The sequence below is a fragment of the Cystoisospora suis genome (assembly GCF_002600585.1).
Source record: "Cystoisospora suis strain Wien I chromosome Unknown contig_1593, whole genome shotgun sequence".
NCBI classification, from domain to species: domain Eukaryota; phylum Apicomplexa; class Conoidasida; order Eucoccidiorida; family Sarcocystidae; genus Cystoisospora; species Cystoisospora suis.
The window spans coordinates 1-23008 of record NW_027154393.1 but is presented as its reverse complement, the minus strand read 5'-3'; the positions used below and the strand labels follow the sequence as shown (position 1 = coordinate 23008).

Genomic DNA, 23008 nt, shown 5'->3' with positions numbered 1-23008 from the left:
GTGGCGCGCACGGGGATAGATGAATGAAGAAGGACCGCTGTCTGCACCATCGTGTTCATAACAGCAGGACACGGGTCAGAGTTCAAGGCTCTTCTTGTGAAACGGACTTCTTCCGCTCATATCGTCTCTGTCAATCTCGTTCGCCTTCGCGTGTAATTTGACACTGTCACCAGCTGGCCGTCAAGTCACTGCAGGCAGTACCAGATAAATAAGATTCCCTTGTCAGATGAATGAAACAGTACGACAATACGTCTGCTGGCTGAACACGTGAAAGCCTAGCCAGAAGGAGCGGTGAAAAAGACTCACAATTACGTGACGAGCAACCCTCTACGTATTTTACCGGTGTCTTTGCTTACAAACATCACTCTTTGATATCTGATGGCCAGAGAACCACATACGAGTCTCCCTTTCCCTCCGCTGTACGTACACCACGTCAAGCTGTGGCAAGGGCTGGTGGTCGAGGTGGCGATGGCGATTGGAGTTCACTATAATAAAGCCACATCGGCTGTTGCGCCGAAGTAGCGTGGTGCTTGCGCGCCCCCCCTCGCTCCCAACGAAGAGAAGACGCGACTCGCGTATCGTCCATTCATCGACGAACAGAGAGGACGCTGCCACGAGTTAAGCTATCTTTCTTTTCGCATCCGTAGCCGCTGTAGGAGAATTTTCATTCCTAAGGTGAAGTACGGAGGCTTCGATAAGCAAGTCGCACCACTAAAAAAGGAAAGGCACAGTCTCTTTCTCCATTATATCCCTAGCTACTGAGGGGGGAAGGCGTCTACACCAGTGAAACGATCTTGACACACATGAAAAGACAGGCTGAGGAAGTGGCTCTCAGGTGATGTCTTGAGTAAGGAGATCTCCTTTGTTTACATACATAAACCAACAACTGTGTATGATTTGAAAGTCTTTGCCTGATCACGCTCGAAGTCTTGTGGGAGTTCTACGAGTAAATCCTCTCCCGCCTCAGCAATCGTCTACGTAGTACTGTATGTAGATGCCATCTAAGCTTTTCTCTAGTGGTTTAGTTATACGGTGAGTGAGGAGGAACGGAATACCTCTATTCTCTATCTAGTAGACATGCGGGAAAGGACAGGCAACTTGGGATACCTCTTTTTCACATATCAGCATAACCACATCTACGCGACAACGAAGATAGACGTCGCTCTCTTCCCGTCCTCCCAACTCGTCTCCAAAAAAGACAATCGGTAATCGAAGAGCCCCCGCATACAGGCTGCATGGAAACGCGGAGCTTTCTTTGCTACTTTTTCAGTAAGCAACAGGCAATATCTTTCTCCCTCTGAACTCCTCAACCACCACCAACCCCTTTTCTCGCGCTAACCTTATCTGCCTCCGTTTCCTACTGCAAGTAGGAATGAAATCGAGAAATGAATAGCAGTACGGACGCAATGTTTGGTCTCTTTGGCTAGTGATGAATTCTTCTCTTCTTGCCCCGCTAACGCTCTTCTCACTACGATTTTTCTACCAAGAAGCTCAGCCCCTGATATTGACTACATCAGTCAACCACGCCAGGATATGTACCAGCAGAGAGAACGGAAAGACGAAAAAGACTCTCCATTGTTTCCCCATTGTTACAACCGCTCCGCTACCTTCCTAATATCACTTCATCAGCTGCTTCATCACTGAGTTGTCCAGCCGCCGGGTCCTCAGTCTGTCTCTAGAAGAGACTGGAGAAGAAAACGGAGAAAAGAGGTGGAGAGAGTGAACCGTCTTTCCTCACCAAAGTGTCAGTGACTTCTTCAGACACTGCAGTTACATTTTTACTATCCTGGCACTACTACGACAAGGGGAGAGCGCGAACCGATTGAAATACCGTCAGGCCTAATAGGAAGTGAGGACTCGAAGCCTGCCCGTCTCCCCGCCTAGCTAACAAAGAGAAGTACGAGCGAGGTTCCTTGGAATGTCAACTTCTCACGGTTTCAAAAGCCGTTGAGAGAAACCAACAACAATCCCATAGTTGTCTTTCATCTTTATGAACTCAAGTGACCACAACCGACCCCCCTCCCATTGAACTACCAACCACACGTCCTGAAAAAACATCCGCCTTTTGTTTGCGTTCAAGCCTATGACTTCGCTTGACAAGGAGCACGGACCTCCGCCTCCTGATCCTTCCCTCTGTGTTGCGGCAGTGCTTGAAAAGAACCGGCACTCGTCTTACTCAAAAACACAGTTGAATGCTTTGCGTCATGCTATCGCAAACTCCACGTGTTCCGGTTGAAGGGTTTTTGCGCTTTCCTCTTCGAGATAGAAAAGAAAGATGTTAAGATGAAGCCGCCGAACATGAGCAGCCTTTCTTTTCTGTCTGCCTTAGAAACCTCTTCGGGCCTTGACGTGTATATCGTCGGGGATCGGGACGATCTGCTCCTTCGGCTCGTAAAGTTTCTCAGGACGATCTGACGTCTGTTTTGTTCGCCAAGACAAGAGACAAGACATCAGCTACTTCCGTCAGAGATCATTTGCTACGAGGGATATACCACTTGAGCACGAGTGTTATCATGATTGATGTGGGGGGAGTAGGACTGTTTGAGACCGAGATACTTAAGCATTTTAGTACGGTAACGTTACGACTCTCCGTTACGATCGCTGCACTGTCAGACAGACTCAGATATGATGCGGTAGGGAAAGCGAGGTAGATGATGACATGCTCTTGCTGTTTGATAGAACAGATTTCTCCCCCTGCTCACGGCATATAACAGACAGGTCGTCGGATTCATACACAGGTATGGTCAAGAACGTCTGGTTTTTCATATTCCCAAAACAACTGCCGCAGACGATATAATGAAGTGTGAGTCCCGGGAGAAACAAGCGATCGCTAGCAACTATGATAACGTACTCGCTGTCCTTTTCATGCTTTCTGATGAAAAAGGAAGCCACGAAATACATGGAGAGACCTATCGAATTGTTGCAGAAGTGCAGTGTCCAAACGCAGGTGGATACTCACACCTTCAGTCAACACTGGTGGCATACTTCCCCGCTTCTACCTATAAGGTGATGTTAATTGAGGGAAACGATACGGGAGGAGAGAAAAGAAGTGCGCCTCGCCTCACATCGATGATAAGATCTTTGAGCATCTTCCGATGTCTCGCAGCAGCCTCTCTGTCCTTCGGAATATGTCGAAGTGTATTCAGATGAATCTCTCCACTGTATTGAAGAGCAGGAAAGAAGTTCCCAAACCCAGGTGAGTCCGGAGGAGTGCGGAGATCCGCGATCCCAAGAAAAAGCCCGCTTGTTTGAGGTTCAGGATTCTGCGTAGAGAAGCCTTCTCTTTGCATTGTTTTTATCCAGAGAAAAAGGAAGAAACAAACGAGGAAGAGTAGTTGCTTTCATTTCTACGGCACACAAACGCTAATCTGCAGCAGCGGATGTAGTGATACTCCATACGACTTATGCATATACACGTATAAAGATGTCATGCCACTATCAACGCACATAGCGCGCAAACACTCTAGAGGGGGACTCTAGGTCAGCAGAACCCTCTGAAGTCCCGAGGGGGTGTACATACATACTGCTGAAAGCCAAACAGCGTAGAACGACCACTCCACGTCACAGGAACGAAGACACACACTCATAGAGACCGATGAACAGAGAAAGGCAGGAAGAAAAACAGCCAGTTTCCATGCGGAAAAAATGCCCGTCGCCAAGCATCTGGCACGGATGTACACACCCAGATGAAGATACAGCTCTATGTTTGATTCACAGAAAGCAGCACACTGCCTCCGTATATCTCCACTACCACACGTACGTCGGGCATCTCCATAGAAGCGCGGAAAACACGTACCGGATGACATCCAGCCTGTCTGTCTCTTTCCAGGAAGATGCGCGCGATTGCTTTAAGGACAAAAGCGCGCAGACGCGAAAGAAAAGACGAAGGAACCGGACCAACAGTCACGCGCTTCCTTCTTTTGTTAAGCTCACCAGTTCCAGATTTCAACAGGCTTCCTCCACCATCCTCCGGCCGTCCCTTGAGCTTCGATTTGGTCTAACACATCCGCGCCCGATTCTAGCTGACCAAAAACAACGTGTTCTCCATCTAGCCACGGACAGGGGCCGAAGGTGATAAAGAACTGACTGTTATTTGTATGGCGCATACGAGCCTTCGCCATAGACAGCAACCCTGCGACACCGATGTCCGAGAGCATTTAGAGCCAGCAAACTTTTAGGAGGAGAAACTCATAGTCTAGTCGCTGTGCGTTGCCTCTAGGCCGACGCCTACACCACAAGAAGACGTTCAGAGTCGACGAAGGACGAGGTCTAAGCTAACAGGAACACTGACGGAAAGCCTCCTTGATCTTCCACTTCTTCTCACTTCACGATCTCTTTCCTATAAACCGCTACCGACATGCATCAGTATACATATATACAAGTCCAGCAAAAATACAGGGCTATATGTTTTCGCAAAGCTGTCCGAGACATCATGCAAGGGAAAGGCATCTCCAATGTTGACTGAAAAACCCCAACCAAAATTGGTACACATACCTACACTATGCTGACATATATATATATATATATATATAGGAATGTATACATATGGAGAAGTGCACATATACTCCTTTAACACACATACGAAGAAATAAGTAGAAAGGTTCGACCGAGGTGTGTGATGAGCTTTTCTCTGTTAGCTTCGACATAAGGCTAGGCCAGATATGAGAGAGAGGAAGAGTAAAACTTTCACAACAAAACTCCGAGGAGGAAGGCAAGACGAATAAGACAGACCAGCGAAGCAGGCCCTAATGAGCAGAATACTGGATAAAGCGCTTGAGAATATCTCCCTGTGATGGTAACAGAGCCTGGAAAACTATAAGTCGGAAAACTTTCTCCTAACTACAACGCGCATGAAATGCGGTGGAGGTGTGGAGGCGGCTTACACATGAAGACATCCCGAAGAGCTATGTGTCAGTTCGTACGCGTATTTCGTTTCCAGAAGCATATACATAAGGACAGGAGAATCCAGATAGATACAGACACAGACAGATGACGAACGAGGGGAAAGACGGATGAAGATTTTTGGAAAATGCTTTCAGATAAGAACCTCAAGTCAAGTCCGGCCTTGATCTTATCTGCCTACCTCTTCGGGAATGCTTATAGAGGTGACGCTCATCACGAAAAAACTGACCGTAGATGCACTCACCACCCCGGCCATCGCCCCTATGGATATCTCCGCCCTGGCACATCTGGCATGAGAGATAATCGATATCAAGACAGATCAAACACATATCTTCACAGTTCGTATGGTTGGTATGCATTCACCATAGTGAGACAGCCCGTACACATCTTTACTCTTGGTATGACTTGTCTGAATTCCTGAAAGAGTGAAAGAAGACCTACACACGAATGAGAACTCCACAGAGCCAAAAAGAGAGAGAAGACGTTCTACCGCTACCTCTCTCTGTCCCTACTTGCTTTTTCGCGTGGGGGTTTTCCTCCTCTGGAGCCGACCTCGTCGGCCGTATTTAGATACATGCATCAAACTTAAGGATGAAGACGTCTTAAACCCGTGTTTCTTCCCTATCGCCTACCCAATGTAGACTTCGCTTCTCTGTAGAATGAAAGCACGTGGAACTCGGGTTTGAGCGAAGGATCACGTCCTGCTTTCTTTCCACTAGTTTACATACTCCTGGAGGACAAGAGAGGTGAGAGGTTCTGCGCTGCTACAGGAAGAAGAAAAGAACCAGACTTACGAAGCCAGGAATAATCCGGTGAAAGGGTGTGCTCTTATACCATCGTGGACGCATCCAGTAGCCTAGGCCTGTCTCACCTGAAGGAGGGAAGACAAAGCGACTCGAGAAAGAGAAGATGCATGGGGCGAGAGATAACAGCGGGCACGACAGCTTCACAGTGAAGCCTTAGAGATAGCAGGGCAACACTCCGAAAGAAACAATGGATGGAGCCAGCGAGTTACAGCTCCTTTTCGCCGTAGAAGTACTCTCAATAGTGAGGGCAGATGTATGCTGTGTGTAGCAAGAAAACAAATATCTGGCTACCCATAGACAACGCAGGTTACGTACAGAGAATATGCGCAGATGACCTGTAGATGGAGAGGGATGACGGCAGCCAAAAGCATAGACGGTCTCGACCCGGTTGCACTCCTCAGCTGTCGGGAAGCATCTACTTTCTTTCTTAGACCAGGAGTATGTACTTTCAGGACGAGGGTACGTGCACATAAATGTATGAATATATATATATATATATATGGCTCATAGTAGTCTTCGTAGCCGCATTCCGCAGCAAAGAGCGAAGGAGAAGGCCTCCCCCCTGAAAAAGAACTCCCAAGTGTACGTGTGTATGCACAGCGCGACCAAGGTACACCTAGGCTATGTCAGCGATCCATAGAAACAGAGGCAGGGAGAGAAATGAACCGTTTCTCTATAAGAGAAATAGCCGTCCTGCTGAATGTAGTTGCAAGGATCCACAGAAGAAAAGAGATAAAGACGACTTACCCGTACATAGACAACGGAAATTCTCAGCAGTAATGGGGTGTGTATCTGCAAAAAGCTGGTGTGTATGTACACCCAAGAAGAAACAAAAGAAAGACAGACGCCACACTTTAAAAGCAGGGAAACAAGGGAATTGACTGTCATCGGTATCCCTCCACAACACACGCACCACGTTGCTCACGCTCCTTCAAAGGGATCAAAGAAAGTAGAAAGCGCTATGGGATGAGCGAGAAGTACGGAGAACTGTATGCAGTGCAGACGCGCTGTGAGGAGTAGACACGAAGACACACGTATGTATCTTCCGTATTTCAGCCTGCACAATCAGACCACAGTCGCCGATTTCTTACGTAGACCATGTACCCTACGAGTTTATGAAACATGTCCGAAAGACTTGGACCACCACGCACAGAGCAGTCAACTAGAACGAGATCGTTCTGCAGATGGCGTAGACATGGCGATATAGATATCCTTACACCGATACGTATTCTTCGAAATGCTACGTGCCTCCACTGATAATAGCAGAGCGTGTTCTTTAGCATATCTTCTTGCCGCGACAGAGTAACCGAAATGTCTTCTACGAGGAGACTACGGTTCGGATTCACAGAGAAGTATGCCGCCCGACCCGTGTAAGTGTGACTGGAGAAGAGCTTCCTTGTCTCTCTTCGGTAGTTGTCCTCCGACGCAAGAAAGTTTACCTGAAAGACCATACGGCCTGCATCACGTCCACCTATAGAGATATCAAGATGAGCAAGAGGATTAGGTAAAATTCGTGACCTCTTTACGCTGTCATCTTCTCCAGAACTCTCTCTTCTGTCCCCCTCCCTCTCCAAATGTGATGTCGCGAGACGCGAAGGAGTGATAGATTCAGGCGCCTCAGCAGAGAAGTCTAAATTTGAATGACGTGACGGAGATGATGAAGGAAATTGAAGCCGACTAGAAGAGGTTGTAGATGACGCAGACACCCCAAACATAGGGCGAACAGGAGGGAGACGAACGCGGGGCATCCTAGGAGGGTGAATTACTTGAGTATAACTGGGATCGTGACTTGGTCATAGAAGTTCGAGGCAAGAGGAGATATCGATGGTAGTGACACCTGCGTAACTCTGCTGAGAAGGAAGTATCTGTTGCGAGAAAAGAAAAGTTGACGCGTTTGCTTGCGCCATTTCCAAAGTCGTTCCTCTTTCCATGCAAGAAGACAACACCTAAGACTAGGAAAACGAAGTTACGAAGGAAGAAGCGAGGAAGAAGAGATAGCAGAGACCATACGCGCACAGATTCTGGCGGTCAGGAAAGGGAGATTTGCGGTAAAGACTGAAAAAGAGGAAGACGACCATCTAAGCAAGTAAACACAAAACGGCTAACGGCTGTTAAGACTACCACTACTACTCCGGTCGTACTGAAAAAGGCAAGAGCTTGTCGAAGCGTCACCAGGCACACATCTTATCTTGAGAAAAAACCGAGCCGTCTTCGAGAAGAAGAAACAAAGAAGAACCAAGGCAACGGGAGACTGCAGGAAAACGCCGGTGCATGTGGTGATAAGGGACTCATTATGTGTCGAACTCTAGCGCATGCACATGCATCCAAGGATTCTTCAACAAACACATGAATCTCTGGGAAACATTAAGCGCGGTATTTGGAGACACGGATTCGCGGCGGGGCGATGAGAGCTCTAAAGGAGGTAGTCTCGCTGCTGCCTGTCTGTGGATTGAGTGGGCCTCGGGAATGTCGGTGGTAGAGGGACCAACCAACGGGAGTGGAGGGATTAGCCTTCTGGTCGTGGTAGTGGTATATGAGTGGCCTGGGGGCCTGCGTTATTTTAGCCGTCGAATCATATATAGCCCCAGTGGTAGTTGTGGAGGTTGGCGGTTGGCTTTTACAGTAGTGTAGTAAGAGTAAGAGGGGGGAGAAGCGTGTGGTGAATGAAGGGTCGCTCTTCTCGAGTCTCTATGAGAAAAGAAAGACCCTCTTTCTCATACCGTCCCGTGCTTTCTGACTAGGGAGGAAACTTACCGTTTTCTTTCCCTAAATCTCACTGCTTTTTCTCGTTTCTTATCTCTTTCACCTAGAAGTCAAAATGGCTGCTCAGAAAGGTATGTGTACCGCCTCGTTCTATCCTCCAACACATCCCCCACATGCTACTTCAGCTTCACCGTAGAGAATGCCGCAGCGACAGTTTCTTTCTTGGATTGTGGAGTTATCCATAGATGATGAACCTCCAGAGGCTTCGCTTTCTTCTGAGATCTCCGACGTAGCTAGGTTCTCTTCGTGGGAAGAGAGAGGATAGCGTTTCTTCATTTTTACTTCTCCAGGGGTCGGTGGATCCAGCTGACTTCCGTTGTCAATAGAGGGGAAGGCAAAAGGGTGTGAAAAGGATGATGCCTTTCTTGGATGCTCCTCGTTGGAAAGAAGTGACTCTGCTGAAGGGAAACGTGGAAGCTAATTATCGGGTCGTTGATGAGGATAGCTGCTGACGGTGGTGCGGGTGTCCGCTTCTCCCTGTTGTGTTTCTAGGCCCGTCGTACGAATGTTCAAAGGTGTACTGTAGAGAAACAAGTTTTCGCTGCTGACGCTCTTTGTCAGAACATAACGGCAGCCTTTCGAGGCTGTCGTGATGGAGATGTCAGCATGGTCCTTTGAGCAGGCCACACGGGAGAACGATACCTGCCTCTTACACATGTAATGTGTCTATTGCTTGCTGGTCAGAGAGAGTATCCGTTTCCCCTTGGCCCACCTCACTACATGCAGCGTGCATCAATGTAGACGTGCCTATATGGTTAGTGGCAATCTGATGTACAGCCGCATGCGCTTACACCTCCAAGCAGAAAGGGAAGCAGGCACGGACTGCTTAGATGCATCCTCTTCCTTCTCCACTTTCCACCTGCTACAGTCATTACATACCTACACTTCCGCGTTCACATCTGTGTACGTTCAAAATCGTAGACAGATCTTGTCAGTCTCCTGCTAGAGAAATATATAGATGTCCCCCCTACTGTATATGTGTCAGTGTGATATGGGGGGTAGATCCGATGAGATTTCTCTTGGTTTCTGCAGGTTCCGGAGCGGCATCTAAGGCCGGAGGAAGCAAGAAGGGAGGGAATGCATCAAGCGGCGCCAAGAACGTGAAGGTGAAGAAGGCTCAGAATGCCTCAAAGAACCTTAAGACTTCCAACAGCTTCAAGATGGCTCGCGTCCGCACAAATGTGCATTTCTTCAGGTAATTTGACAGCTGCCGCGTCTACTCTTTCTTCTCGCCCTGGGCGGAGAAAGACATTGCGTGGAAGAGAATGAGATAGCAAGGGACCAGATACCAGGGCTTTTTTCCAACGTCTTTATATATGTCGTTCTATATATTGTAGTTTATTGAGACTAGCTGTATATTTTGTATCTACTGTCGCGATTCATTCGAAGACCGCGTTGACCTTCCTCTGCCAGCTTTTGCAAAAACTGATGTAAAGTATCTTCTCTTCTTTGCGTGAATCAGGAATCCATATCGCTTCCACGCCTTCTTTGGATGGCCTTGTTAGCGTATAGTGGGCAGAGCGAAGAGGGGAAGTCGGATTACTGTACTGTGTTATCTGTATCCGTACAACTAGTCTTTCCCATACACGGCATATACCTCTTCATGTAGCTGAATACATACGAGTCAACCCGTCTTTTCTCTCATTGTTGTGTCCTGTCTTCGCTCAAGAACGAAATTTTGTGTGATGTGCATGCACTGTTGGTCTAGAAGCTGAAGATATCTCTCTATCTCGATAGGCACTCAGAAGAGTACATGGATACTGTGTATGTACGTACACGTGGAGTGAATATATCTTCTGCCGTTTTTTTCGCTGGTACCGGGGTGGAACTTGTTCCTCCGGTCTTCGGTATCTGATTGTAGGGCGGCTATAAGAATGCGGAGTGAAATTAACAAGCGGGGATTCATAGCGTTTTGCTCAGCTCGTTCCCTACTTGTCAGTCGACACTCAGACATGGATAGAATGTACGCGTGCATGATGCGCCGGAGTTTTGAGTGCACGTGCTTTTCATGTGTTGACAGTTATATGTAACGGAAGGGGGGTACATGAGCGCGAGTTTGACGTGGGCTGCTTGCTTGTCTGGTTTTGCGTCTCTCGTTACCATTGACACCACGCCTTCGCGGTGTACACACGGATGTGTTCCTTCAAATAGACGTGTATTTTGAAGGCTCAAGTACGGCAATACGTGTGGAACTCGGAGGGTGATATTGCGGGTAAAAGGTTTTTTCAGGGAGGAATACTCTGGTCTTCCAAATAGTGGTCCTTCGCTAGAAGATACGTTCATCCCGTCCGTAAACATGTAAGAGCTACAACCAATATTACTACTGGAGCGGATAAAAAGAATGTGTGCTCCGCTGTTGAAATCTTTAGACCGCACACACTACGTAAGAGACGATCTCCGAAAGTCGTCAAGCACTCAACCGAGGCTTCATCATGCACATTCCCCAAGCTTCCAAAGACCGACAAGTACGCGGTCATCCGTCATCCGTTGACAACAGAATCAGCGATGAAGAAGATCGAGGAAACCAATACCCTGGTATTCTTGGTTCATCCTCGTAGCAACAAGCAGCAGATCAAACAAGCTGTTAAGGACCTCTATGATGTTAAGGCTCTACGAGTGAACACCCTCATCAGACCTGACGGAGTCAAGAAAGCCTATGTTCGACTGACCCCGGATTATGACGCTTTGGATGTGGCGAACAAGATCGGAATCATCTGAAGGCTGATAACGTTGATACAGTCCGTCTTCCCGAATAGAGAAACAAAACCTTCTTTCTTCCTACCTAGATTGACTGTGTGTTCATGATAATAGGTAAACCTGTCCGTCGCCTCGCTACTCTTTGTTCTCAGTCTTTGTGGTCGCGTGGTCCACTTGTGGTGTAAAGACTTCAGCCATCAACGAAATGAGTCGATACCTCGTCTGGTGTACAGCGGGCTAAAGTGGCGGGGTGGCGCAGGTGGTGGTGCTCAGTAGCCCCACGTGCTTGTGGGCTGAGGGTGTGGGGGACTTAGATAGTGACTCGGAGAGCCTCTCGACTCGCCTGGTCGAGGAAGACACTAGGGACGTACACACAGGGATAGCATGGCCACGTTGTTTCCCCAGCCACTTCGGTACCGTCTTTGAGGACATCCTGAGAACGAAACAACCACCATACCACACGTCGACTAGGGATACCACTGTCCTTACAAGAGCACCGCTCCTCCGTCGAGCAGATTGCCGGGAATGCGGATACTTCTACTGAGACCTGCTCAAAACTGTAGGGAACCAGCGTCGTGACACCGATCGGCACAACGTCTGGGATAGGACTAGATGTTGGAAAGACGTCTGGATGCGCCCGACCGCTGATTCACAAGGAGTGCGAGGTTTCCGGTTGTCGAAGCCCCAGAACGTTACCTGAACACCCGTCATCACTGCTACTTTCAGATGCCAAAGGACACTTTGGCGCGCATGGGCGACGCCATTGCGGTTATGGGTCAGTGCATAAGTAGCGTGTGCAGGGGCCGCGGTGATCCATCGCTGAAGTTGAGTAATTCGGAGAGGTTCCGCAGAGTCTTTTGAATGCGTAAACTTCAGAAGATATCGGGCCGTACCAGTTACAATTCATCAGCATATGTAGACAGAGTCTGACATAACAGCAAAACCAGGTAGAATAAGAATTAGAAATCCATCGCCACGAGCAACAGGTGGAGGGCAACATCTGCGTTCTGGGAGGTCTAAAATCATTGGTCTCTAGAAGCAAACTACGCTAGAGTACGGCCTCTAAGGTATTTCAGTCAGTAGAGTGCGTCCCCCTGTAGTTTCGTGTGTGCACGGTAACAAGTCGCCCTCTAGGTGCCTGCCTCTCAGCACATGAAAGGCAGCAGTGAATGGTTTTTGAAATGTTCGAAGTTTCACAAGGCAGCGGCCACAAGGCCTTAAGAACTGGTGGTCCTTGACGCGATGACGGTCGGACTCTATACAGACTACGCATATTCATCCAACTGAGAGAGGCCATCTACAAAGGCCGCGACACGCATGCAAAAACGCCAGTATCCGTCCGAGGGCTACCGCCCACAAGGGGCCATCGGTTAAAAAGAGAGACGGACGCAACACGGTCACAAGGAAAACCCTGTCTGACCTAGTAGCAGAAGGAGAAAACTGACAAAATCAATACAAAAATTTGGGGGACTTTCGGCGCCACTATAATCACGAACGCGACTGACGCGATACAGATTAGGAGAGAGTTCGGATAAGTATCACACACGTCCCTTAGGGCTTCTGCTTTGACATCAACAGGAGGCGTACGACAACAGAAAGACAGACGATGGATGACCATAAACCAAAACTGGAGTTTTTCAACAAAAACCACAGCGGGTAGAAGAAACCTGTTTCACCAACCCCGTGCCCGCCACTGGCTCCCTGGCAATCCTCACGAAAAAAAATACACGGCTAAACATGGCGTGATCGACTGTACTCCCACACGGCTTTGGAAAGAGGAGTCTGGGTCTTCGTCTCTTATCCCGCTCGCGATTACACGGCGGGCCACGTATGCAGTATAGTCTTGCGAAACGGCGCAAAACCTTCGATATTTTGGCGACGGCTCTTGCGAACGAATGAAAAAGGAAGAAACCAAACTTCATCTGACTTCAGACATAGTTCTGATCGACCTGCCTTGCCTCCAGTGAGGCCTTCATTCTATTACCTCAACCTTCTGTTCATGACAGGTCCAACCCTTCCTCTGACTGCCGTGTGCACCCATACACTATTCTCGCAAACGTGACTGACTGGTGTTCTGGCGCTTGTTGTCAACGATTACTTCCTGAACTTCACACAAACCATGACTCCAGCCTTCTGCTCCGCATTCTCCCCCCTTCTCCCGAGATCGCTGAAGATGCCGCTCTGTCGTCACGGTCTGTCGATAATCGCGAAGTAATGCTCTGAGAAACTGGATGAGAGCTGCACCATGGTGAAGACTGTTAGTTGACGCTTGGAATACTGATTTCTTTAGAGATATACTAGACAGATTTTCCTTGAACCGCGTGTGCAAACAAATGGATGCCCGCCTGACTAGTAATATGCTTAGGATCATAAGCTGCCTGCAACAACCGAGGGTCACTCATCACCTTCCGCCGGACGATACTCGTCGACTACTCCACTCCCGCCCCCCCCCTCCTTGTTCAAAGACGTCCATACTGAGCGCAAGTTTCGCATGCTAACTGTTGGCGTATCTCTGGGTATTCCACCTGCCACTTCGGAGAGACTGCTCTCCGCTCTTCAGCGGAGACCAGATCGGCTGGCCTCCACCACGTGGCCCCAGAATGGCACATTTCGCCTTCTTCCGATTAGTTACCTGCGCTGTCTTCGGCTGGAAAGACTGTGCCCCTCTGTATTCTAACGTCTGTACGTTGAAAAATAGTATTTGCCGCGACTTCATCCTCTCCCATGACCGGTGCAACTGAGCTGCTCCGTACAGCAGGTGGAACGTTCTGTGCCTGTTCGGCGTGAGGAGGAACTGAGACGGTCTTCTAGGGGAGTTGATACGCTCGTTACCCTGAGCCTCCTGCATATGCCCGACGGCACAGCGGCCTGAGGAAACTCGCTGATGGCGATATGGCTGCTTTGTCTCCTGGGAACGGTCGGATGACACTAGCGTACGCCCCTGGATGCATGTCTGGAGGATCTCCTCCCTCTTGGTCATGAAGGAAACAGGTACCAAGGGGGTGTCCGCTGTATCTTTCCAAACAGCCTGCAGTTAGTACAGACAAACTCCTAGACTCCAGAATCAATAATGATGGCGATGTTTGTAGCGTGTCCACTCGTACTTCCTGTTGACTGCGCTTTGTCTCTATCTGTTCATCGCCAGCGGTAAGAGCCCCTCCTACGTGAGGTTGCACTACGCTCTCCTCCCTTTCCGATGCCGTTGCCACGGAAAAGTCATCCTGGAGCACGAGAAGACGTATTGAGCGTCCTGGTCAGACGAAACTGTTACCATCCAGTGACCCTTCGGGTATGCTGTGTTGTCCTTCCTTCGAGCATGAGCTGAATCTTCCTGCCCCGCGCGCTTATGACTCGCTGTTATGCTTTGATATCCCTTTCTTGGGGGAAAAGTTCTGCTGCGTCCTCCTCTGTAGAGGTGACGATCGAAGATGCAAGCCCGGACTAGACATTCTCCGGGCACACTACATCTTCATGAGAATCCAGTCTCTGACGAGGATCAGGCGAGGAGTCAGGCACCCCCAACGTGGGAAACTCCGTTTTTCGTAGAGAAAACCAACCACCAAAACAACCAGGCGTGCCTCTTCCATCACGAAGCACAGGCGAAGTAGGTCCTGTTTAAGCACTCGCTGTTAACACTAGGTATCTGAGCTCTTCCATTTTGAAGGAGCTAAGCAAACTGGAACTGGAAGACGTCTTTGTCTCTTGATTGCTAGAACGGTATCGTGGAAGATCCCCGTACACAAGAGAAAGCTGTCCGTACTCCGGTGCTTTTCCCCCTCGTTCGCCTCCTCCCTTCCCCCTCGTCGTAAAGAAACAGTAGAATCTGAACGACGGGTAGAACAGGGGTCTGCGGTGGAACCAAGAGTGCGGGTTGCCAGACAGGGTCACCGGAAGAAGAAGAAAACCTCGGAGTTATAACACACCGGCTGCCGTTATTACACCGAGGCTCTAACTAGTGACATAGAAAGATGGAGAGCATGTATTCTGATGCCTGCAACTCGAGAAAGCACAGAAATCCCGGCTACGCGCTTTTTTTCAGCAGCGGCGACTTCCTTTTCGCATCTCGGTGTCTGCCGCATTGGACAGAACAATGAGACGCCCCGTCCCTCGCTTGCTGTCTGTCGAGAGCACCACGGACAGAGGCGCGTGAGCACTAGGCCCTTCCAGGCATGAAACCGACGTCACACCAGCTACACCGGACTGATGCAAGGGGACGAGAAGGAGAAACTGAGGCGGTAGGAGACTGAGGGAAGTCCTTCGGAAAGTCATTGCGACTGCCACTGACGACACAGTCCGACAACGTAATCTGAGGATTTGAGTTCACCGTCACCCCAACCATGTTGGCCGGATGTTGCAGGCCAGAAACGTCTGATGAATTCTCTGGAGATAAGGATGTCCCTAGTGTGTGGGTGCAGCTTGTGTGCTGATTTACACACAAAGAGGTGAAAGGGGAGTTTTCCTCACCGTCGTTAACGAGGCTATCTGGGTGAAGTGTTCCGTAATTCTCACGGCTGCTTCCTCCCGTCTCCCTAAGAATTTCCCCGTGAGGTGTCCGACCGACAGGAAGAGGAGGCCCTGCAAAAAGCTTCTGAACCGGCGATTCTGACACAGAAGAGACCCTGGTTTTGTCCATCGAGAAATGAGGAGTCATATGGCATACGCTCGGTCTGTCCTCTGGTGACCCGCAGCTGTTTCGCTGCGAAGCGGACGACGGAGAGAGCCGAGGCTGCGGCACAAGATATGTCGGCGATCGAGCCAGTCTTGTCTTGTAAACTGCTGAAAGGGGGGAGGCGTCAGGTATCTGATTGGACACGCTACTCCTCATACTCACGCTCTGATTCCACTGAACTTCAGTAGGAGAGGGGACTAGATTTCGAGGAGAATCCAGCTGTGCTCTCGGAGAACAACTCCTTGTCGGACTGCTTACCAACAAGCGGAGCCCGTGCGCATGCTTTGATGAGCTTGGGGTTGTGCTTCCAGGGGTAACACTTCGAGTGCCTCCATGCTTCGTAGAGGGTGGAGAGACCGGGAAACCACTGTCACCAGGCGGAAGAAGCGGTTTGGGAGAGATCCGCCGACAGGAATGAACGTGGGACACTGGGGATAATGAAGCCTGCGCAGGGCTACAGGAAACAGCCGACGGAGACTGTACGACAGGAGAACAAACTGATGGAGACAGTGATGAAACGCCCCGTTCCGGTGTGGAGCTGCCAGCAACATAAAGACGGAACGATGGGAAGTCATTCCCTCTACCTGAGGTGTCACTGTGGCGCCGGGTCATACATCCACTGCTATCACTGTAAGAAGTCTCTTCTTCTGCGGCCAAAGGCGAATACGAGGCTTCACTGTTGGTCAGGGGAAGCCGTCCCCCTTCTCTTCCTGTATCACACGAGAGGCAAGTAGGAGACCGAGGTAGTGGATTAGCGGCAGTAGAAGCACGAGGAGTTGGAGAGAGAAAACCCCCACGTCCTGCTGGAGTGGACCCTGGTCTCACGAATGCAAAGCTGCATTCCTCTGTTGGAGAGCTGTTTTCACGTGCAGGCAAAAGAAGACACTGAGTCGAAGGTGAAGACAACAAGGAACCCAGACTGCTGTTCGAGCTGTCTTGACTGCTTGTCACGCTTCCTCCGCTTATTTTGGACCCATCCGCGTAGGAATACTGGTGTACCTGAAGGCATCAGGAGAAAAGAAGCAATGTGATATCAGCACTTCTTGTATTTACAGAGTTGACCCAAGGCTTGCTCGCACCTGCGAATGTTTACCCGTCTAGAGGGTATCCTGACACGAGTGTCTGTGCAAGGATACCTGAACAAAGCATGACACGCTTCTTGGAGTGAAACTAGGACTGAGGGGTGGAAGGGACTGTATGACAGAGTACCGTAGCTGGAAACCCCCAAGCACCAAAACTCCCTCTAAGCGCGTGATTGCTGGGATGGACAACAAGAGGTGGTAGATGCTGTCTCTCTGGTCTAGCATTTCATTTCCGGCTCAGTGAGACACACGTGGGGGGAAGCGACAGGAGTCGACATGCGTGCATAGACGTAATCTTGCTGCTCTCACTCAAGCTCTCGTCCCCGGACCTACGCCCAACTGGATAACCGAAAGACATAGACACACGTAGATGCTACATGTATAAGGGTTTACGTGAAGAGTCGTAGGGTGCCGAGGACAATTGATTACGGCAGTACAGCCGAAGACAAAGAAACGGCTGTTCACTCGCACAAGGCTCAAAGAGAGGGACACAGGAGACCCAGTGTTTCTCAGTACCGTTACACACCCCACAGCAAACCGCATTTACCGCACGCCAAGTGAAGAGTCCCGTCAAAAACTTGGCACTCTATGGGGGTGGCCTCTCCCAGATAAACATATTAAATACACCATGTCTTCCGTGCTTGAATGAAGCTGGGCAGCCTGAATGAAGGCACACCGATTACAGGCAGCACCGTGATGACTGAAGCACGTCCAAGAATCAGTGGTACCCGGAGAAGAATGCCAATAAACTAGACTAGAGGGCAGTGATTGGGGTATCCCTCATTCAGCGCGGTTAGCCTGTTCACCCCCTCTGAAGAGTGAATACCTACCTCGACTGAGAGAGGACTGCCAAAAGAAACACGTTTGGCCAGATGCGGACAGAGAGACCCGTCTCCAGCTTTCTCTGGTGGCTGGGTCTTGCGGATTGGTCGAATTCGACGACCCATCGGACCAAAGAGTTCTCTTGGAGGGGGTCTCTCTACAGCTGAATCCTCCGACAAAACCTCCTCCGAAGAACTGTCTCCCTCTCCCCCGTCTCTCGTAAAGGCCTTTAGATCCCTGCGCCGAGTGGGGATCGGCAACAAAAGTGTGACAGGATTCCCCGAGCCTCCGCCTCCGCGAGACTGAGTTTGTGGCAGAGAGCTACTTTTTCCTGAGAAAAGGCTAGAGTTCATTGACTGAATTGTGACCTGATCATCTACGCTCCGAAAAGAAGGAGAAAGAAATGGGCATTCTTTCACCTCATCGGATTCATAGCTACAGCTTGCATCACCGGGCCGTCTGTCCAAAAGCAACGGCTCCTGTTGGTGCTCAACAACCACATCGTCCGCAAAGGTACACAAAACGTTATCACCGGAGATAGAGCCCATAGCTACATAGCTAGAAGTGCCTTGACCAAGACTTTCTGAAGCCAGACTTCCAGCCCTGTCATCTTCAGGTACGGGCAGACATAAATTCTTAGACACAGGACTACGGCAGAGGGGGGGGGACACCTTCAACGGTGTGCTGAGTGACAGCTGCCGTGGACCTTCAGCGCGTTCGGCCACTACAGACTCCCTGGTCTCTTTGGGTAAATTTGTCACCCCAGAAGATCTTCGGACCGGGTTTCCCGCCACTGATTCAGATGAAGTAGCTACACACCAGCTAGTGGTGTCAACCACACCACCCATGACCGCCACCTCTGCCACACTTTCAGTATGACAACACACTGGGACACGCTGGTGGCCTTCAGGTCTACCGTCCCGAGCCCGCCGACCAGCAGGAGAGTGCATAAGCGTTTTGATTGTAGGAGACGGAGAGGGAGAGCTGTATTGCGGAGTTTGTAATGCCAGGCACGGTAGTTGTTCTGTTCCTTGTAGTACTTCTGCACGGGTGGCTGGAGAGGTACACCTCAGCAAATCCACGGAAAGGCGCGCTGAATTCAACAACGGAGAGCAGGGCACGTACGGGCTGTGACTGCCTTCTTGAGACTGAGCTTGTTTGGACCTCGACAGCGAAGGTGAGTACGCCGCACACCCCGAACCGGCGCCAGGCGGCGAGGTGGCTACAACGGTGCCTTCAACCACAAGGGCTGCGACTTGCATGGCGACGTCGTTCTGGGAAGTTCGTAGGGAAGAAAACGCAGGGCTGAAGTCGCGGGGACAACTGACTGTTGGGACATCCCTGCCTCACTGGGTAATGATACCCAAGGGTTTCAGGAAAAGTGGAGAGCAGCGTGGACGCCTTCGGATGTGGTGGAAACCGACAGCTTGGCGGTAGAGGGCAAGACGCATGTGAGGTGTTCAAGAGCCTTTGACTGCCTCCAGACACAGCTCTGGGTCCTCCGGAGGTTGCAATGAAAAACAGATTCTCCCTCTGTAGGCACTGATGACTTGACCGAGACTGTATAAACGTAAGGGCGACGAGAAGCAAAGTGCCTACGGCGGATGATTCGAGAGAAGAGGAGGCATTTTTCGGGAGCTCCGCGCTGCTGCATCCATCTGCAGAACTCTGTGGAGACAGAAGCTTTGGCACCGAGAAATTTTCCTTCTCAGAGCTGAGTCTCGCGTAGCAGATGCTGGTGCACAGGCTTTCCCGCCATGCGAGTCAGAGGGGCTCTGCCGGAACGGCGGCGTGCCCGGGTCGGGGTTGTGCACGTGGGAACCGAGCGGGGACGGAGATAAAAAAAAAAAGCTGAACAACAGAAAAAGTGCAACCACTGTGTACGAAAGAACAGTGGTAAAAAATCGGCGTACCTTTTTCTGGGAAAAATGTCTTGTCCAGAAAGGATGACCGTTTTTGGCGCTCCTAGACACATCACTCTACTAGACACCACCTTCAACAAGACGACCTGAAAATGAAATCACGTTTCTATGGATGTATCTTGGCAGACCAGCAAAGTCATGAAAATCCGAGATCCAAGCACACACGTAATGAGGAGGTGGGTGAAGAGGTAAGATACTCCCGGGGGGACGGAAGGACCAGACAGGCGGGCAGCACACCAAGGGAGAAGGTAAGTGGCGACGACAGTGCGCGGGTGGTAAAGCCGCTGACCGCAAGTTTGGTAGACGTTACTAGAACACCAGCTGCATGCCTTTTTTGGGGTTTTCGCAACCTCGAGGAAAACGCACGTTCTGCGGGACAGCCGTTGCTTTTGATTACAGCCGCGAGTCCTCGATCGAGAAAAGCTAGTGAGCAACCTCGAGTTTCAGAGCCTAGTCCCGTCTCGCACGGACACTTGCTAGTCGGACTGCCCCTCCCTGCCGTTCCAGCAACCGGCCGACGGTTTGCTGCTTGCAGTGACGGGAATACAGATTAACACAACACAACGGACAAGTCACACCAAGTCCGGATGACGGGAAAAAGATGCTGATGTGACGTGCGAAGCTCTAGCCTCAACTTGTCCTAGTTTCACCAGTCAGAAGGCAGCGCCCGACGGAGTCGTTTCCGGCGTGTAAATCGATAGCGGGGACAGCTCCAACCACGTGGTTTTCGGTGGCTCTCTCTGCAGCGGCTTACCCTCACCAGGTCGGGGCCACATAGGTAGCCGATCTTGGGCGGAGCTCGACTGAAGGAGGAAATGAGACAGCGGAAGTGTGCGGTATCGGGAAAAATTGTAGTGCAGGATGATCTTCGCAACTTGGAGCAAGTTCTGCCAGAGACAAACAACTGCCGAAGATAGTAAAGCCAACTACACCATAGTAGCCGCAACTGAGTGCGATGTATACCACTTCCCCTCGGATCATGCCCCCGAGGGCCTGCCCGCGAGGAGGCCGCGATCACTTGTGTTCGTATCCTGTGAAACGTAGCTGCAAGCGGCTGACACCGGCGACACGGATGCGCCAATTGTAGGCTCTTGCAGGAGAGACGTTCTCGGCGAAGGCGCGCCTTACAAATCGGTTACGGGGACCGTTAGCAGCAGGCGCTTTACGGGCTCTACCGTCGCGTTCTTCACAAAGACCAGGAGTTACATGCAAGAAATGACGTGAGCGCGTTCGCTTGTTTCTCAGTGGGTTGCCAACTCCAGCACGTGAATGTAGGAGACCGGCGGCGACTCACACGGGGTAGTCGAAATCACCTCGAGCGTAAGTCACGTTCAAGACCCCACGTTTCCGCCCGTTGCTGGCAGGGCAGGCAGGCGCTTTCCTATCGGCTGATCAGTCCGACCTCGCGCCTCAACCCGCAGAAACAGTGGCAGCAGCGGGCGAGAATATCGGTCAGCTCGACGAAAGAAAAGAAAGAAAATACATTGGTTGAACCCCCTTCGGGAAAGAAGACGGGGAACTGAGGGCTTCGCACGTAAGGTGCGCTTGAGTCAAACATGAGTTTCGGTGGTTTCGGTACGAAGTAGAGGATTCTGGATGCAGCCCAAAGTCATGTGTAAGTGCGCCTGAGTCGGAAATGTGTGAAACGGGACAGAGAATTTCTGGGGGGTACTGCTTGGTGGGGGTCTCCATGGTCCGCGCGAACCCTCGGCGGTCATTCCCTTCGGACCTTCAAGGGAGCGTTGGGCTTGGTTCTGATGGTCAGCTTTTCTAAGAGCAGCTCCCACCGGATGGCAGATTGGCTCAACAAGAACGGTTAACCAGTGACCGCGCGGCAGGGCCGAAGCGCCGGACAGTGAGGCCCCAGAACGTGAACTGGACCACACTGCTAGACATGGCTGGTGTTTAACAGGCAGGGAACCGTTTCCCCTACAAACTCCGGACTGCTGCCGAGTGATGGTCTCCCCTTGGTGAAAACACCTATTTCGGGCGTGCGACTAAAAGACGCTTCCAGTCGAAGTAACCGTGACGGCTACCCTCCGACACGTGATCGAATTTCACCCCGCATCGCAGAGCGATGGTTCGTGCTCCGAAGTGGTGTACCGGTAGGCTAGGTTCGATCGACCCCCCTAAGTGCTTGGGCCGTCCCCTGTAGCCCCCGGCCTCCAGGCGCCAATACACTACCTCCCTTCTGTCGAGACCGGGTTAGTGACTACAGGGGGGGAAGTATGGAAAGTGCTATCCACGAAACGGCTCCACTTCCAGTGGCAAAAGACGGGAAGAGTGCAGAGACCCCAAACGGCAAGCCAGCGATCCCTGAGCGGGAAGGGGGATGTAAAGAACGCGTAGCGTAGAGCGAGGGGCGGAGATCCTCGGACGGGTTACGGAACATCGTACGAAATTACGCCATCGCCAATCATGTGGTCTCTTCGGATTGCAACATCGGTTTTGGGCAACAGTCCACCCACCCGTCTCTGGACAACTTTATCGAGGGCGGGGCCTTGAGGCGAGAGCGGTCACTCGCTTCAGGCCCCTGTCGCCGAGAGTGTGTGGATCTTTAGTCCCTCTGTTAGTGATTTCAAAGGCGGACAACAATGAGATTGTGCACTGGGGTTCAGCGCTGTTATCGGTAATTTGAACGATAGACTCTTGCAGCCTGCCATGTCCGCGCTGCGGCGTCAGTGACGTGATGCCACCAGTGTGGCGATAGCCGAGTTTCTGATTTTGTCGTAATCCCTGATGGGAACCAGCAACTAAAGTAACGCCTAGGGCACACACTCTCTCGGACTGAAGTCACAGGCGTTATCAACCTCGGCTCAGCGAATTCACGGAAACAAACCGGGTTGTGGCTGCTCTTTGAGAACTGATGTGGTTGGGAATGTCCTTCATGGAAAGAGTGGGACAGCTTGCTTGTATCGCGTCCATACCAGTACTGCGGAATATCTCACATGGAGGTTTGCAAGGCTGCTTTCACAGAGAAAGGACAAAGATCCGTGTCCTCAATGCAAACGGGCCGCGGGCGCGGCACCAAGCGGACACACCGGCAACCGGAAGACAGGGTACAGACTGCGACAGGGATCTCAACCGGTATTGAGCCACCACAGACAGACCACGCACCGGTGCCCGCCCGCTCACCCTGCCACTGCGAAAACAACAAACTGAACTGCACAGTCTCAAGCCCCCACAGACTAGATCCCAGGCAACACCTCACACCGCGCCAGTACTCGCAACGGGCACGGACTGGGCAGCAGCCCTCTCCGCTGGCTCTTCGAGCTCTAAGATAGAGATGGACCTGCCCGAAGAGCCAGCGGAGAGGGCTGCTGCCCAGTCCGTGCCCGTTGCGAG

The 23008-nt window shown here is 50.9% G+C and overlaps 3 protein-coding genes across 3 annotated transcripts; 1 reads left to right on the top strand and 2 right to left on the bottom strand.

Moving 5' to 3' along the window:
• Positions 1 to 2301: 2301 nt before the first annotated feature.
• On the bottom strand, positions 2302 to 7423 carry CSUI_003523 (peptidyl-prolyl isomerase; the record flags this gene model as incomplete). Its single annotated transcript, XM_068063719.1, has 7 exons — positions 2302 to 2418; positions 3066 to 3159; positions 3934 to 4132; positions 5084 to 5189; positions 5697 to 5773; positions 6456 to 6510; positions 7148 to 7423. 7 exons carry the CDS (start codon positions 7421 to 7423, stop codon positions 2326 to 2328), a joined length of 900 nt encoding a protein of 299 aa, XP_067924300.1. The 3' UTR covers positions 2302 to 2325.
• A 751-nt stretch (positions 7424 to 8174) lies between these two features.
• Positions 8175 to 11317, top strand: CSUI_003522 (ribosomal protein rpl23a). The gene is made up of 3 exons (XM_068063718.1): positions 8175 to 8542; positions 9504 to 9666; positions 10841 to 11317. The coding sequence occupies exons 1-3, from the start codon at positions 8527 to 8529 to the stop codon at positions 11187 to 11189; spliced, it is 528 nt and encodes a 175-aa protein (XP_067924299.1). The 5' UTR covers positions 8175 to 8526; the 3' UTR covers positions 11190 to 11317.
• An 881-nt stretch (positions 11318 to 12198) lies between these two features.
• Positions 12199 to 19867, bottom strand: CSUI_003521 (uncharacterized protein). The gene is made up of 2 exons (XM_068063717.1): positions 17750 to 19867; positions 12199 to 16836 (listed from the first exon to the last, which is right to left on the bottom strand). The coding sequence occupies exons 1-2, from the start codon at positions 19001 to 19003 to the stop codon at positions 15322 to 15324; spliced, it is 2769 nt and encodes a 922-aa protein (XP_067924298.1). The 5' UTR covers positions 19004 to 19867; the 3' UTR covers positions 12199 to 15321.
• Positions 19868 to 23008: the final 3141 nt, after the last annotated feature.